At 40.8% G+C, this 16,693-nt stretch overlaps 1 protein-coding gene across 1 annotated transcript; it reads left to right on the top strand.

Annotated features, from left to right (window-relative positions):
- The first annotated feature begins 984 nt into the window (after window positions 1-984).
- LOC135114809 (DNA replication factor Cdt1-like) lies at window positions 985-14,991 on the top strand. Its single transcript, XM_064030909.1, has 12 exons — window positions 985-1,244; window positions 4,618-4,905; window positions 5,962-6,015; window positions 7,095-7,318; window positions 7,851-8,084; window positions 8,821-8,927; window positions 9,434-9,549; window positions 10,112-10,216; window positions 10,949-11,096; window positions 11,423-11,598; window positions 12,337-12,538; window positions 13,068-14,991. Exons 2-12 carry the CDS (start codon window positions 4,873-4,875, stop codon window positions 13,223-13,225), a joined length of 1,557 nt encoding a protein of 518 aa, XP_063886979.1. The 5' UTR covers window positions 985-1,244; window positions 4,618-4,872; the 3' UTR covers window positions 13,226-14,991.
- Window positions 14,992-16,693: the final 1,702 nt, after the last annotated feature.

Genomic DNA, 16,693 nt, shown 5'->3' with positions numbered 1-16,693 from the left:
CAACTGTTAAATATATTTATTAATCACCTGTTATAATTTTAACAAGATACAACAAGTGAAGAACAGAATAGTCAGAATGGACCCTCATTAACACACACACAAAAAAAAAAAAAATAAAATAAAATAAATAAATAAAGTAAATAAATAAACGTAGCAAGATGGTGCCGCGAGAGCTACAGCAATGACGAAGATGTGGCTACTCTATATTAAAGGAACCCATGCCAGTGGTAATTATCAGGATTGTTTATCATAATTTCATAGAAATCTGTTACCAGAGAGAGAGAGAGAGAGAGAGAGAGAGAGAGAGAGAGAGAGAGAGAGAGAGAGAGAGAGAGAGAGAGGTTTAGATGGAGGTGATAGGGAGGGGGTGTGAGAAATGTAGAAACAAGGATGGAGTGTGGATGGGGAGGTGGACACAGAGTAAGGTTGAGAAATGAGGTGTGGCTTAACTGACACGTCACGACTTCTAGCCAATGATATTTACCTATTAAAATCCCTTGAGTTGACATGTCGCTTTAGCTAAAGATAAAGGTAGGAAGGCTGCTTCATCAAGTAGGGAAGCCGCAGGAATACATACACTAATCTAAGCGCACATACATACATATATACATACATTATATACATATATACATTCTTATTTACATATACAGAAACAACTGAAGTAATGCACACACACACACACACACACACACACACACACACACACACACACACACATACACACAGATAAACACACATACACACACAGAGTATTACAAGCAAACAGACAAACGCATAAACAAATTGATAAAGTTCTGATTTGTACACGTAAATTGTCTTGCACACACACACACACACACACACACACACACACACACACACAAACACACACACACCAAGTGCCAGTTCAAGGGTTAAACACCAATTATACAGCCTTGTGACTCGTCTCTGATCGGCGCCACACACACACAGTTAAGCTTGTGGGAGTGAACAGTTAACACCACACCACCACACCATACCTAACCATACCACACCACACGACACCACCATCACCACCACCACACAACCACCACCACCAGTCAACACCACATCACACCACACCATACCACACCACATCACTTCACCACCAGACACCACCACACACCGCCACACCTCCACTACCACAAACCACACCACACCACTGTATCCTACGCGCCCCGACCTGTCCAGCCCCGCCGACCCCCGACAAGCCCCTCCGGCCACCGCCCCGTCCCACCGCGGCTAAGGTAACAATTTCCCGTCACATATTTAGCGTAATTTCGAGGGTTTTGCAAGACTTTCCAAGTGATTTAAAGGTTCGCTGTGTAGGGGAAGGTATAGGAGGTGGAGGTGGAAGGGAGAGGAGGAGAGTGGGGGGAAGGGGAGAGGAGGAGGAGGTACTGAGGAGAAGCGCAAAAAAAACTACTTCGGCTCTATATCATCATTTTATTTTTTTATTAGTAGAGTTTGCATTGTTTTGATATTTAATTTATTAATAGAAAAGTTAAACACGTTATAGAATATAATAAAATCTTGTTTAGCTGGTTTTTCTGTTTCCAGCTGAAATAACACTTTCGTCATTTTATAAATTGTGATTTTTTATTAGCCCGCTAAAGATTGTTTTGGTGTTTGATTAATGACTGAAAAAATATAAGGAATGTATCCTAAGTAATAATACCCAATAAAATCCAAAGTAACAATTCGTGTTTTCAAATTCAAAATGAATCCATTGGTAGAATTTAAAAAATATTTTCTTTTTACGATGAGAAAATTGTGTTGTCTTTATTCATCTGGAAAGCAAAGATTTTTTGTATTAAGAATATTTAACTTTATTTAGTTTGTCTGTGTTTTCCTTCTCGATATTATAAGTTTTTTGTGGCCCCGTTCGTAAAAATTACAGATCGTGTTTTGGATATTTCTTTATTATTAGTCAGGCTAGATATGTTTTTATATTTCAGGTATTTATTAAAGTATATGGCAAGTCAGAATAAATAAACCATTCCAGTCTAGTTCCGTTTTTTCGAACGGTCAATTTGAAAATGGATTAACGGACGTATTTTTCAAGCGTGACGTCATCAGTGACGTCATCAAGACACCGGGACCCGTAGTATCTCTCCATTCCAGTCTCTCTCAGTCAATGTTCAGTGTGTTCGTTAAAGTATATGGCAGGTCAGAATATATAGTGCAGTCCAGTCGTGGCGTCTTTCTTCTCGCGAGTTTCAAAAATAACTGCCTTACGTAATAATGAAGGACGAGACGGATATTTTCCTTCCTCCCTTCCAGTCTGTACATCAATATTTAGTTAAAAGTCCGTGTGTTTCCAGACTTAGACGTGAAGGAAAGCCAAAATTAACCACGAAAATAGACAAATAGCCCTAAAAAAGCTCCAAGTAAGTTTATGTTGTAGCCAAGTTCAGAGCGCTCACCTTGAAAACATCATGACCCAGACTGAGACCTTCCTTTCTCCCTGCCCGAATCTATTCGTCAATATTTCCCTCAATTTTCATCGTATTTCAGGTACTTCCAGATGTTCTCCAGAATAAGATGTGTACACAGTTGTAGTAGTAGCTGGAGAAGGAGGAAGAAATGAGGAATGGAGGGAGAGGAGGAGGAGGAGGGAGGAGTGGAGGTGGAGGATGAGTGGAGAGTCTTGGTAATAGTAGTAGTAGTAGTAGTAGTACTAATAGTAGTAAGAAGGGGAAAAGGAGGAGGAAGAAATGAGAAATGGAGAGGGAGGAGGAGGAGAAAAAGGAAAAAAAAAATGAGGATATGGAGGAAGACGAGGAGGAGGAAGGAAGGAGAAATGGATGAGGAGGAGGTTCTCTCTCTCTCTCTCTCTCTCTCTCTCTCTCTCTCTCTCTCTCTCTGAATGATTTAAGTATATATATATATATATATATATATATATATATATATATATATATATATATATATATATATATATATATATATATATATATATATTAATTTGATGTAACTTTTTACCAAAGCTTTTCTTGCTACGTTTTTCTTGTTTATTTATATATTTATTTATTTGACGTTAACGAGTGTTTTCTGACTTCTCTCCTTCGCCTAATGTATCTTACAGTTAATGAATATAATTTTTTTTTCAAATTACAAATGTAGAGAACCTGTTACCTTTTTAATTGTAGTTCCCGTGGATCTGTAATACAAAGGACAGAAGAGTCAAAATGGACCCTTATTAACATAAGAAATCTAAAATAAATGTCGCAAGATGGCGCTTGGAGAGCTACAACAATAACAAATGTGTGCCTACTCTATATTACAACAACCATCTATGTCCGTGGCGGGAAAAGCCTGTGTTTACACCTCGCAATGGCCGCCACACAGACAAATATTAACGCGTTCTTCAAAGCCAAGAAGACCGCACGTGCCGGCCATCCACTGAAGGGCTCCGTTAAGGTAAAGCACATGGATTAGTGTACTATTTGCGTGTGATATATGGAGGGTAGAAGTGTTGAGAAGGGGTTATATAGGGTGTTCTTTGTAGCGTCCCTTAGCTCGCCGCCCGTGGATACTTCCTCTTTATTCATGTTGCTTTGTTTATGTAATTTTTTAAGGATGCTATTGGTATTTTTTTAAGAGGTTTTGGTCTCTGCATCCAGGGCTTTGTGTTAATATTAAGTGTTGGTTCAGTTCATTCTGTTCACTAGTTAGGTTTGGATAGAAAGGTGTAAGCTCAGATTAACTTGTCCACCTTGCTAAATTTGGCCATATATAATCCCTTGAAGTGCTTCCATGTATGTGAATTTAACCTAACTTAGCAAAACTGAGTCTAAACCTAACCAGTTCAATAGGGAGGATTAAGTTGGATTTGCTTAGAAAGGTGTAAATTCGGTTAACTCCTGCCTTGCTAATCTTTGCCATATTTAACCCCTTAGGCACCTCAATGCATGTAAATTTAACCTAACCTAATAAAAGTAAACCTAAACTAACCTGTTCACAAGGGAGGGTTAAGTTGGACTAGGGTAGGATGAGTTTCATGCCAATCCTAACCACAGTTCATTCTTTACACTGTTGTTCCCTTCGTTATGTAAGTCAAGGTTTGGAAAGGCATCATATTTTTGCTCAGAAATTAATACCCTGTCTTGAAATTAGTATAGTAAGGTTATTTCAACAGTCCCTGAAATATAAGAGTGAGGAAGCATGAATAATACTGAAATAATGTATTCTGCCATATATGTACAGGTGACTCTGGCATTGCTAGTATGTGACAGCTCAGTGCGATAAACTTAACCCTTTCACTGTGACATGAAACAGTTAGCAGCACCAGAAGCAATGCGTGAAGTCTTTACAAGCATCTGCAGGAAAGTTAGCAATAAAAAAGAATACATTTTGCATTTTCTTCCGCTGTAGAACAAATAAAGACGTCTCAGAATGATTGGTAATTAAGGGAAGGCATACCAAGTGGCTGTCAAAGGGTTAACTGAGCACCACTCTACCATAGATGAACAACAGCCATAATATTTGCAGGGTGACGGCAACAAATAACAAAATCCCCTACCGTATAATGTACGAATGACTTTTATTATATCAAGTGTGATAACCAAGACCCAGCACCACAACACTGCAGAGGAATAACAACCATAATATTTTCAGGGTGATGGCGAGAAGAGCAAAATCAAAACCATTCTGAAGCAAGAGGGACAAAAGGATGCCATCAGGACCCCCCCAGTAACCCCCAAGAGGAAGCTAGAGGCTGATGAGGAGACGAAGAGGAAGAGGAGGAGGGAGGCTTTGGAGAATGACGATGCCACACAGACCACCCCGAGGACCCCGAGGACCCCCAGGACACCAAAGAACAAGGTGCCGGGAGTGCCACAGACGCCACGGTCTGCCAAGAAGAGGCTCATCATGGCACCGGAGACTGAGGAGGGTGCCAAAGAGGTGTGTTATGATTGTACAGGGATAGTTGAAAATTTTAACGTGCTATATTCTCTCTGTGTCAAGTCTTACTTTTCCTTTGATATTACTAACCTAACCTAACCTAACCTTATGGTACCAGAAACTGAGGACAGGTGCCAAAGAGATGTGTACTTTAATTCTGGTTTTGTAGAGGTATAGTATGAAGTCCTGACATGCCCCACTCTCTCAAATTTGTCTAGTTTGTCTAATCTTTCTTCTTCATTTCCTTGATAATCTTAGCATGGCACCAGAATGAGGGAGGTGCCACAGAGGTGAGTGTTCTTGTGGTTCTTTTGGAAGTCTTACAAATGTCACACTCTTTCAGCCTAATTGGGTCTTTAATGTTTCCCCCTTATCTCCTCACAGTCACTGAACAAAATCTGGGAGCTAAGGAGATCATAGATCTTATTATTGAAAGGAAATGCAAAGTACAGTTAGGTCAGATTAAGTGTTCCCTCTGGTGTATTTCTTCAAGCTGGTTCATGACTTCTTACAGTAAATTAGAGGAGAATTTTCAGTAGTTAATGCAATATTGATACGATTCTTTGCTTTCTACTTCACCCTACTATTTATCACTAGTGCCATGATCCTCATTTTAATTCTTTGCCTGAGTGAAGGAAAGATTAGGAGAGAGGAGCAGTGTGAAGTCTGATGGTATAACAATTAAACCAAAACTGTAAAGGTAGAACAATAGAACTATATATATATAACCTCTGAACAGCCATGGATGGAGGCATATTCTTCAAAATTTTTTCTTATTCTCATTGCCTCATGTTCTTTAACCCTTTCACTGCAACAGGCAATAATTCACACCACTAAAAAAAAGCAACATAGGAAATCTTTTAAGCATCTAGAAGAAAGAAATGAATGAGAAAAGAATAGATTTTGCAATTTCTACCTAATATAATGTTTGGAGGTTACAGTACAACAAGAAAAAATGCCCCATTGGTTAGTGATGAAGTGTAAATGTGCCAAACAGCAGTGAATGGGTGAAGGTGCCATTGGTAACACTATTTACTAATTGATACTACTTTGCAGGAACAGAGCAGCCTCACAGCATCACCATCAAAACTCCCAAAGCTGGACGGGGCGGTAAGTCTTGTCTGGTGCTGTGTTTCATTGCCTTGGTTGGTGCGGTGAGGTGCAGTGATGACAATGAGATGCATAGAGAGTTAAAGGAACATAAAAAATAAGGGAAGCTACAAAAAAGCCATCATGCCTTCACGTGGCTGTCCCTTGATGGAAATGTGGTCCTTGTGAAGAATGTAGGTACAGTTATGGATAATTTTGTAGTCTAATTCTTCTTTACATTTACCAACCATCATCCAAAGAAGAAAGTCAAGGAGGAAGAGATATACAGTCAGAGTCTTATGGAGAATACAGTTATGGTTTGTTTTGTGGTCCTTAGATCGACTTCACTAACGTTCATAGAGGAAAATAGTCAAGAAAGGAGGGATGAAGAGAGTTAAGGTATTATAGAAGGTGAAGAGTGTGAGGTACAGAAAGCATGTGAGATTTGTTCTTGATTTGCACCTTGCTGTTACTTGGAAGGTGTGGAAAGTGAGAGGTACAGAGAGCAGAGATGATTAGTTCTTGATTTGCACCTCACTGTTACTTGGAAGGCAGAGAAAGCTTGAGGTACAGAGAGGGGATAATTAGTTCTTGAATTTTATATTACTGTGACTTGGAAGGTATGAAAAGTTTGAGGTATAGAGAGATGAAATGATTAGTTCTTGAATTTTATCTTGCTTTGACTCGGACAACACTTAATGACCCAAATGCTCCTGCAGTTGAAACTGATGAGTGAATTTGTTGGTGCCAAAAGACGTAAGATGAAGCAGTGGTACTTTATCCTCTGTTCTTTTAAGCTTTTAACTCTGACTTTGAAGTCTTTGAAGTTTAACATGAAGCACTGAGATAACCCTGCCTTTTTTCCACCAAATTAATCCTGCCTTTCCACCACATACCCTCCTTTCTCTTCACCAAATTCCCTTCCTTCTCTCCACTAAATAAATCATGTGTCTTCCACCAAATCAGTCCTACCTCCTCTCCACCACATTCCCTGCCTTCTCCACCAAATATATCCCCCCTCTCCCCAAAAATAATCCTCCCTTCTCCACAAAATTCTCTACTTCCTCTCCATTAAATCAACTCTCCATCACCACCCGCAGAAACTGACACCCCAGCAGATGAAGGAGGCTCTGGGGACATGTGGGAGGTTGGATGAGCTACGGGCGAGGCTGCTGCGCGTCAACCAGTGTGGGGAGAAGCTGCGACAGTTCAGGGAAAAGAACCTCTCTGGCTCACACTCCCCCAAGCTCCTCTCTCCCAGGAAAGCTGATACAGGGCTTCAGCTGGAAAAGTTCACTACTCTTGAAATTCAGTTGCCTGCCAGGTATGAAATGTATACCAGGAATGCAATTGAGTTGAGTTTTGTATTATGTGTCTCAGTCAGCTATCAGATGCACTAGTTATTTTTTTTCATGTTTGATTCGTGAAGTTGCGAATTACGGACAGCAGCAGTAACAATAACAACAGCTCGCTTTGAATAATCGTCCAGTTTTAGCCCATTAATTAATAATTTTTAGAAATGTTAGTACAAGTAGTCTTCTTTCACTACATATATAGACTGTGAACTGAATATCAAACACCTTTCCTTCATAGTGAATTTAAGACAACAATAACGATGATTACTTTGAATAAACATTCTGTTTTAGCCCATTAACGATAATTTTTAGAGAACTAGTACAAACAACCTCTTTCACTACAAGCACCAAACATGTAAACTCTGTGAACTGAGAACCAAACACCCTTCCTTCTCACAGTAAATTCAAAACAACAACAATAACTTCAGATACACATCCTTTAAAGACATACAAGCACAAACAACCAGTGAACTGAGTACCAAACACTTCAACCTCCTACAGCCCAAAGAAGACCCCAATCAAGACCCCAATTAAGTCCCCCCTCAAGCCGCCAGCCTTTGAGCGCTACCAACACCTGGTGGGGAAGCCATCTGATGAGTTTGCCCTGCCCTTTAAGTACCGGCTGGTGAAGGAGGTGTTCCGCTGTGTGGATACTGTGGTCTCAATTCTCCACAATAGACAGGAGTTGATCACATACTCTAAATTGAAGCCAGCTGTGCAGCAGATGTTGAGCAGGTGTGTGTGGGTGAGGGAGAGATGGGTTTAGATTTTCAGAGAGAGGTGGGTTCAGGTTTTCAGGTGTATGTGTGAGGGAGAGGTGCATTTAGATGTTCAGGTTTGTATGTAAGAGAGAGGTGGGTTGAGGTTTTCAGGTGTGGATGTGTGAGGGAGAGGTGAATTTAGATAATCAGCAGGTACGAGAGAGAGAGAGAGAGAGAGAGAGAGAGAGAGAGAGAGAGAGAGAGAGAGAGAGAGAGAGAGAGAGAGAGAGAGAGAAAGAAAGAGAATTAAGAATAGTTCCTGGCAGATGTAGCAAAATGTGGCTCTTTATAGATTCCTAGCTGATCAAAGGATGTAAGATTGGAAAAGTAGGTAGTGAGTGTGGTGTTTATAGAGGACTGAATGTGAAATAAGAAATGTATGTTGTATTGCTTGACTTTTGACCTTGACTGTACAGCTATCCATCTATTAGGCTGAGAATCTGACACAAGGTGGCCCAAGCAAAGCAACACACACACACACACACACACACACACACACACACACACACACACACACACACACACACACACACACACACACACACACACACACACACTTGAATCATTTAAAATAAACACCTCATTCATACTCTTAGTCACATCAGCCCCTGGTGGAAAGAAATAGTCTTGTGGTCCACTGTATTACACCCCACAAGCTTAGACTGTATGTAGTGAAGTGATAAGTGTAATTGCTCTCTCTTTCCCTACAGGACCTTCAGTGAGCAGTATCTTGGCCAAATTAGGTCTGTGTTCCCTCTAGCATACTTCTTCAAGCAGGAGAGCATAAAGAATGGCATTAGCACTGGCACAGCAGGAGGTAGGTAGCTGTTTATGTTCTGCTATTATGTATGCTTGTAAAAAGTGCATATCTATCTGACTATTTCACACAGGATGGCACCACACACTCATACACATCATTCTCACTCTTAACCCCCATCTTTCTTTCAAGAGTGTATATGTATCTATCTACCTATTACCAAGCTGGCACTCCCATACAGGGTGGCCCAGACAAAGCACCCCACACTCCCAGACCTCATTCACACTCTTAGCCCCATCTTCCTTTCAAGAGTGCAAATACCTTAACAGAAATAGCCTTATTGACTTCTCAAGTTTTTATTTTTGTGTCTTAGTGTTCTGTTTGCAAAAATGTCTGCTATTGCTGCTTCTCTTCATACTAGTAAAGAGTGCAGGTACTTATTGAGAACAGCTTTATCAACTCGCATTATTAGTTTGGAATGGTTTACTTTCTCTATCACAAAAAAAAACTACCACCTTTTTTTGGCTCTTAATAAATGTGTTCTTATGTAATTTCCTTTTTTCCAGGAGGCAAGAGTTCCTACCAGCTAACAATCAAAGCTAACCTGGACTATAAGCCATCCACAGCCCAGAAGAACCTGTCCAAGATGTTTGAGAGTTCCCCAGCACCTCAGATGACAAAGGTGACTCTCTCATACTTGTCCATCACACATTAGACCCTTTCACTTTGACATGAGACAATTAGCAGCACTGGAAGCAATGTGTGAAATATTTATAAGCATCTACAAGGAAGGAGAGGGTGAAAAAGAATAGTGTTTGGAATTTCTAGTCAGTTTAAAGATAGAAGGTAGCTGTAGAACAAGTTAAGGTGTCTCAGAGTGATTAGTAATGAATAAATGATGTGTCAAACCAGCATAGGAAGTATAACAGTCATAATTAGCTTTTATCACTTATGTTGTATTAAGAAGGAAGGTTTTATGTGCTTAGTGAAGTGAGAGATACTGGATGTAATGTAAAGGTATCAGTTTGTTTGTCTTAACTACCAAAGTGATGTTTATGATAATGTCTTACTAACTCCTACCACCAAATTTATGTCTTACTAAATTCCTGAGCCTTCCTTTCCTTAATAATCCTACCACCAAAATGATGATAATGACATCTTAAGCTCCTAAACAAATCAAGGTATTAGTATAGATCTCTTACAAACAAAACGATAGTGATACTAACTCCTGCTCTGTTCCCTAGACACACTTCCGCAAGATGGACTCGATAGTGATGGTGGAGCGGCGTAACATCTTCCACAACCTCCTCATTGACCAGGTGAAGGAGTACCATGACCAGTTCCTGCAGGTGTGTGTCTCCTTCACTCACAAACAGTAATAAGTAATTGCTCTTCCATTTCGTTCAGCATTTTTCCACAAGTCCCACTGGTTTGGTGGCAATTTATTAGTTGTCTGATTTTATAGATTATTTACATGATTAACCCTTTTACTGTGATATGCAAGACCTGACAGTACTACAGGTTGGGACAGAAATACCTTGCATATTTTTCCTTCTGCTAACCTTATAAAATGTGGGAGATATTTGTGTCACACCCTGTAGAAGCAATGAAATCTTAATAACTATCAACAAGAAAGAAAAAAAGGTTTAAAGTAGTAAATTCAGCAATTTTTAGCCTAGATAATGCTCAAAGATGACCATGAAGCAAGAAAAAAGGTTCCAGAATGGTTAGTAATTAGGAAAGACCATAGCAGATCACAGGGAAAGTATAAAGCTCCTTGTGTGTGGTAGGGTGATCCATGAGACTGTCCCTTCCCACTAAAGGCTGATGGATTTGTGAGTGTGTGTGTGTGTGTGTGTGTGTGTGTGTGTGTGTGTGTGTGTGTTGCTTTGTCTTCACCATGTTGTGAGGGATTGCTGGCCTGGTATACAGACAGACAGAACAAAATAAAATCTTCCTTTGGCATAAGATTAACAAATATACTTAACAAGGCTGAATGCATCCTCTCAAAAAGTTTCATTACATAAGTGGATGTGTTAATAGTTACTCTTCACTATCCCCCATCCTCCTTTCTTCCACAGTCCCTGGATCCCCCTATCTCAAGTGCTGGCATGAACATCAAGAGGTGGCACCCAGAGTTCCCCCTGGAGGACGTGCCTGAGGTGGAGGCAGCTGCTCTTCCCCAGCCGCCCCATGTGGATAAGCTGGACACTGCGAGAGACGTGTTGGGTGAGGCAGAGAGTCACTTAGTATGCTTTAGTGTGGCTGTAGTTCATTATATCCTTTAGCATTGGTGGGAGTTGTGGTGTGGGTGGAAGAGTGAGACAGTGATGTGTTGTGTTCCTGTGGTTGCTTAATTGTCTTTCTGGATGGCTGTGTAACGGAGATGAGAGCAAAAATAGAAGAGAGAGAGGAGAGACAGATAAATAGAATTGCTACGAGAGAAGGAATTTTACATACACCAGTCATTGATGTAGGAATGACAGATACATTTAATTTCCTCACTCCAAAAAATGTACGGAGGAATAATTTAAGTATTTCCTCCCATGCAATAGAGAAAACCCAGTCCCTGCTGTCAGTAAACCCTCGGATGGAGCAGGCAGTGATAGATGCAGCGGCCAAGGTGCCACACAAGCCAGAGACAGCCCCAGCACCACCTCCAGAGACACCTGTCCAGCCAGCCAACGTGTGTGCTGCTCTCAAGGGCATCTCAAGCTCACTGCTGGAGAAGGTGTGCTATTTATAGTTAACGTATTAGATATTAGTTGTTTTGATTGGTTTTCTTTGATAAACTTTTAACAGTAATTTATTCACCTGTCTATTTCATTTAGTTTAGTGTTCAGGATGATGACACTCTCCCTGAACATTAAAACTTGAAGATAGTGTTTAATGGACTGGTGAATGTGTTATAATTTATCCCATTACTTTTGTCTCCACTTAAAGTTTGAGGTGTAGCTTTGAAGAGTGTAACTTCATGCCACAGTTGCATTTCCTTTCATTAAACATTCTGTTGGATTATACTCATATATGACTGATGAATTGGGAGTGGTGATGTGGCTTGTTTGAATATGAGTTTCTTTGTAATTTTCCTGACCCTGAACATGAGCAAGGTAAGAAGCAGGTTGGCAGAAACATTTATGTACAGGATGTTGGTTGTGTGAATATGAGTTTCCAAGTAAAACCATATTTTCTTGACCTGAATATGAGTAAGGAATCGGTTGAGACATTTTTGGATGGGTTTATGAATTTGTGTGTGTGGTGTGAAGGTTTATGAATGAGTGTTTGGTGTGCAAGCTTATCAATGTGTGTGTTTGGGGAGGAGGATTATAACTGTGTGTGTGTTTGGTGTGCAGGCTTATCAGTGTGTGTGTTTGGTGAAGAGGGTTATACTTGTGTGTGTTTAGTGTGCATGTTTATAAATGTACGTGTTTGGTCAGTAGGCTTATCAGTGATTGCATTTGGTGTGCAGGTGCGGGCGCGTGAGGCAGCCAAGCGAGCCAAGGAGATGACCCGCAGCAGCAAGGAAAACAAGGAGCTGGAGATGCTGTCCAGGCTGCCAGAGATGGCCAGAATCATCCGCAACACTTTTGTGACAGAGAAGAAGGCAGCCCTGACCTGGGAGATGGTGGTGGTCAAGATTGCTGCCAGTAACTCCTCCATGATTGGTTCCAGTGAGTCGCACCACAGTCTTGTTTTGATCCACTGTTGTCTAAGAAATTTTGTATTGTAATAGGCTATACTTTGTACATTTCAAGCTGTGATGTATTGCACCAAAAGTTCCACGTGATGTAACATAAGTAAATATTGGATAGTGAATGAGGTTTGTGTATGTAAGGATGGACAAGGCATCTCATCAGTCAAACAGTCTGCCTCAGTGCTTGACTCAAACCTGTTGAAAATCTAGCTTTACTTTACATAATTTTTTCAGCCAGAGAGGTACTTTCTTCTTGTAACCCTGGACAGTGTTTTATAATTGTTGCTGTACCATAACTCAAGCACTTCTCCAGGTCATAATTTAGGCAAAGCAGTACCATAAACTAGTGAAACCCTAGTCAGTGTTTTATAATTGTTGCAGCACCTTAACTCAGGCACTCCTCTAGGTCTTAAGTTAGGCAAAGCATAATCACAATTCAATCACCTCTGGTTAAAGTTAGGCAAGGCACGTCACTCTTGAAGGACCTAACCAATCTTTGCCAACAGGTGAGGTGGACCGCCATCTACACCTGCTGGTGGAGGTGGTGCCAGGCTGGTGCACCATCCACAAGGTACGCAGCGGTGTGTTCCTCAAGATTAACAAAGGCCGAGAGCTGAGCAGCGTGGAGGACGAGCTGAATAGAGTCATCAAGGAGCGTCAGTGAATTCTGTGATACCTTGCCCACACCTGCCAGTTATGTGTGTGTGTGTGTGTGTGTGTGTGTGTGTGTGTGTGTGTGTGTGTGTTGGGATAAAGTGTACATCAGTGAAATATGTTGTACAAGATTCCTGTTACACTTATATTACCTAATGTATTTATTAAGACTTCAGATTTAGAGTAAATTAGTACTTAGGTGGGTACGAATAAGAGAGTTGTGCACTGCAGAATGAGTAAGCTATACTACTTATGAACAAAGCATATTAGTGGAGTGATATTTTTTAGTGGATATTTTTATACATATTGCCAAAGACTGTACATTTACTTCAAGATAACAGACAATTTTTTTCAGGGTGTGTTCCGGTAGCCTAAGCAGAGTTGGGAGGGGAGGGGAGGGGAGCATGGAGGGTGATGGACAAAAAGGCCTTGGAAGAAGAGAGGGACAAGGAGGAGGAGGAGGAGGATGTGGAAAATTGGTTTGAGCAGTTAATTAAGGCCCATTGTTACCTCATCATAGGGAAAGTGGTGCCTTTGTGTGACTCTTTTGCCTGTTTTGTAAAGATAATTAGTGCCATAAGTGTTGATGTCATATACTATAAAAATATTAGATGAGAAAACATGAAACCACCATCTGTCACATTTAGTTACTGAGGAATTTGTAACATAAGACACATAATTATTCACTATATTTCTGTTCTAGTTATAGATGTGAGATTTTAATTGACTTTCTGACGTTACTACTTAGAGCAACTGTCCGTGGCTGGCTTGGTAATGCTGCTTGTGTCAGGACTCAGGAGAAGCAAGTTTTGAGGAAGCAGGGACAGATTAAGAGTGTAGGATATTGATAATTAATGTTTATAATTGATGTGACAGTGAGTTTGAAGTAATCTCACTGAGTTTTTTTTTTTTTTTTTTTTTAAGAATTAAGGATTATATATTTGTCTGAGTTGGGCATAAAATCCAGGAGTTATCATGTAGCTAACTCTAGTAGATATCAGTTCTGATTTGTTTTGAATATAATTTCATGCATAATTTACATTTTACATTCATAATTTACTTTGTGCCTGTGTGTTAGGTAATATAAAAATTGTACTTAACTTGAAAATTAGCAAAGTTGTGTTAATCTTAAACATGATGAACATAATGCTGTGGTGGATAAATTGTGAAATGCTTGACAATTTGATGGAAAAATGCAGTCAGAAGATACAGGAAGTTAAGGTCACTTGTGTTGCTCTGATACTTTAGCACTGGTTTTATAAATGAGATTGAAATATTTTAAGCCACTAAATTTGATACAGTTCGTATTAATTGAAGGAGCTAAAAAGTTGTTATGAACGAGATTGAAGCATATGAAGTAAAGGAGTTAGAATTAATTGAGAAAAGTTAAAAAGTTCAGTCTGGTGCCTTTCATAAGCAAGATTGAAGCATGTTAAGTACAGGAGTTAAAGTTAATTGAAGAAAAAGTTAAAGAATTAAGTAAGGTGCCTTTTATAAGTGAGATTGAAGCACTCAGGAACTGATATTAATTGAAAACGTTGAAATAATCAATTGTGTACCTAAAGTCATCTCCATTCCCATCCATTACTGGCACTGATGAAGAAAGTGACATGAAAAAAGATCAAGTACCCCTTTTATCACCACCTGAAGTGCCGATATTACTTGATTGCTATGCAAGTTGTAATGAGCAAACAGATGTAACTAGTTTACTTTTTAAATCTGTATATATGTAGTTCTTTTTGTACTTGGATCAACAATAGCATACTGTTTTGTATTCATGAGTGTTTTTCTTTTCCTCTGAATGGTGTGAGGAAGTTGAGTGAAGTGAGAGGAGGAGGAGGGAGGAGGGTATGGATAAGATGCATGGATAAGTATTGAAACAGTATCTATCAACATATCTATATATCTAGTTTTCTATTTTGTCTCTCCATCCATGCTTATCTCTATGTGCACCTGTCTTATCTAACTGCCTTTCTATCAGTTTGTCTATCCATCTAGTCCTATCCAGCTGTCTTATCTATCTGGCTTTCTATGTCTATCCTTCCATTCATTACTATCTCAGTTATCTATCTCTCAATCCATCTATCATCCCTATCTATCTGCCTTTCAATCTGTCTATCTATCCATCCATCCCTATCTCTATCTAATCTCTATTCCTCCCCTGAATCTTTTCTTTTTTTTCCTCTCTTCATTCTGTTTACTCACAAAAATATCTTTTTCCAATTGTACGTTAAAATTACTATCTTTTCTAACTCCTCTTCCTATTACCTGTTTACAATGAGCCTCTCCACAAATATATATCTCTTCTATCTCCTCCTCCTCCTTCTTCTCCTTCTCTTCATCTTCTCTTGTCTGCTGCAGCTTATGTGTCTGGGCCCTCCTCCTCCTCCTCCCTCAGCCCCTCTTCATCTTCCACGAACCCCAGGGCACAAAAAAAGCAGAAGTAATTGGAGTGCCTTCATCTTGTGGGTAGACTAAGAATACCTGGGCACAAGGAGGCTACTTTTTTTAACTTCACTATCATAATCAAGAGAGAAAATTGTCCTCAGAATATGAATGCTTCCTCGAATACTGAAGAGGACAGGGAAGCAGCAGCAGGGGGCGGAGGAGGGTAAGCGGAAAATGTTCTTCACCTTTCTTCTTCTTGGAGAGAGAGAGAGAGAGAGAGAGAGAGAGAGAGAGAGAGAGAGAGAGAGAGAGAGAGAGAGAGAGAGTAAACTTTAACAAGACACGTGCATATAAAAAAAAAAAAAGGAACCAACAAGGAAGCGAATAAAAAAGAAAAAAAAGCATTCCACGAAGTACTGGTATATCAATGCAAACACACACACACACACACACACACACACACACACAGTCACACACACGCACGGGAGGAGGTATGTGTCCCCATGGTGGGAGGGCGAGAGGGAGGGAAGGGGGAGGACAGGAGGGCTGGGGGCGGGGATGACATGTGCGGGCGGAGCGGGACACACGACCAAGACTCTCCTCTGTACTTTTGTCGGCGCGGCGCGAGGGGGCGCGCGGGATCAAAGGCCGCGCGCTCAATACCCGCGCAGCTCGCCGGGTTAACTCAAGTAGATGAGAGGATATGGTTTACTCAAGATCAAACTGCCAATTAATGCCGACGGAAGGTTATGCCGTCAATTACAATCAGGGTTGTATTCACAGCAGCGCTGAGTGGCTGTTGTGAGCGGCGCCGTGAGAGAGGGCGGCGGGGGCGTGGGCGGGGAGGCGTGGAGTCCCCCGGAGGTCCCCCGGAGGCTCTGGTTCTCAGCGTTGCCAATCCTGCACTCCCAAGCACTCACTCCCATGCTTCCTCCTCACCTCCTTCAACTATTTTTATCTTTTCTTTTTTGCAACACGTGTCGCTTCGTCAGGAGAGGACCCAGGTAGGTGTGGTAGGCGCGTGGGATCCCGGGGGCGTGGTGGGCGTGGGTGCAGCGGGCGACGGGCGTGGAGGGCTGACGGATGTATG

This window comes from Scylla paramamosain, chromosome 28, assembly GCF_035594125.1.
Source record: "Scylla paramamosain isolate STU-SP2022 chromosome 28, ASM3559412v1, whole genome shotgun sequence".
Taxonomy (NCBI): Eukaryota; Metazoa; Arthropoda; class Malacostraca; order Decapoda; family Portunidae; genus Scylla; species Scylla paramamosain.
Note: the sequence above shows the minus strand (reverse complement) of the source record. Positions and strands in the feature narration are given on the sequence as shown.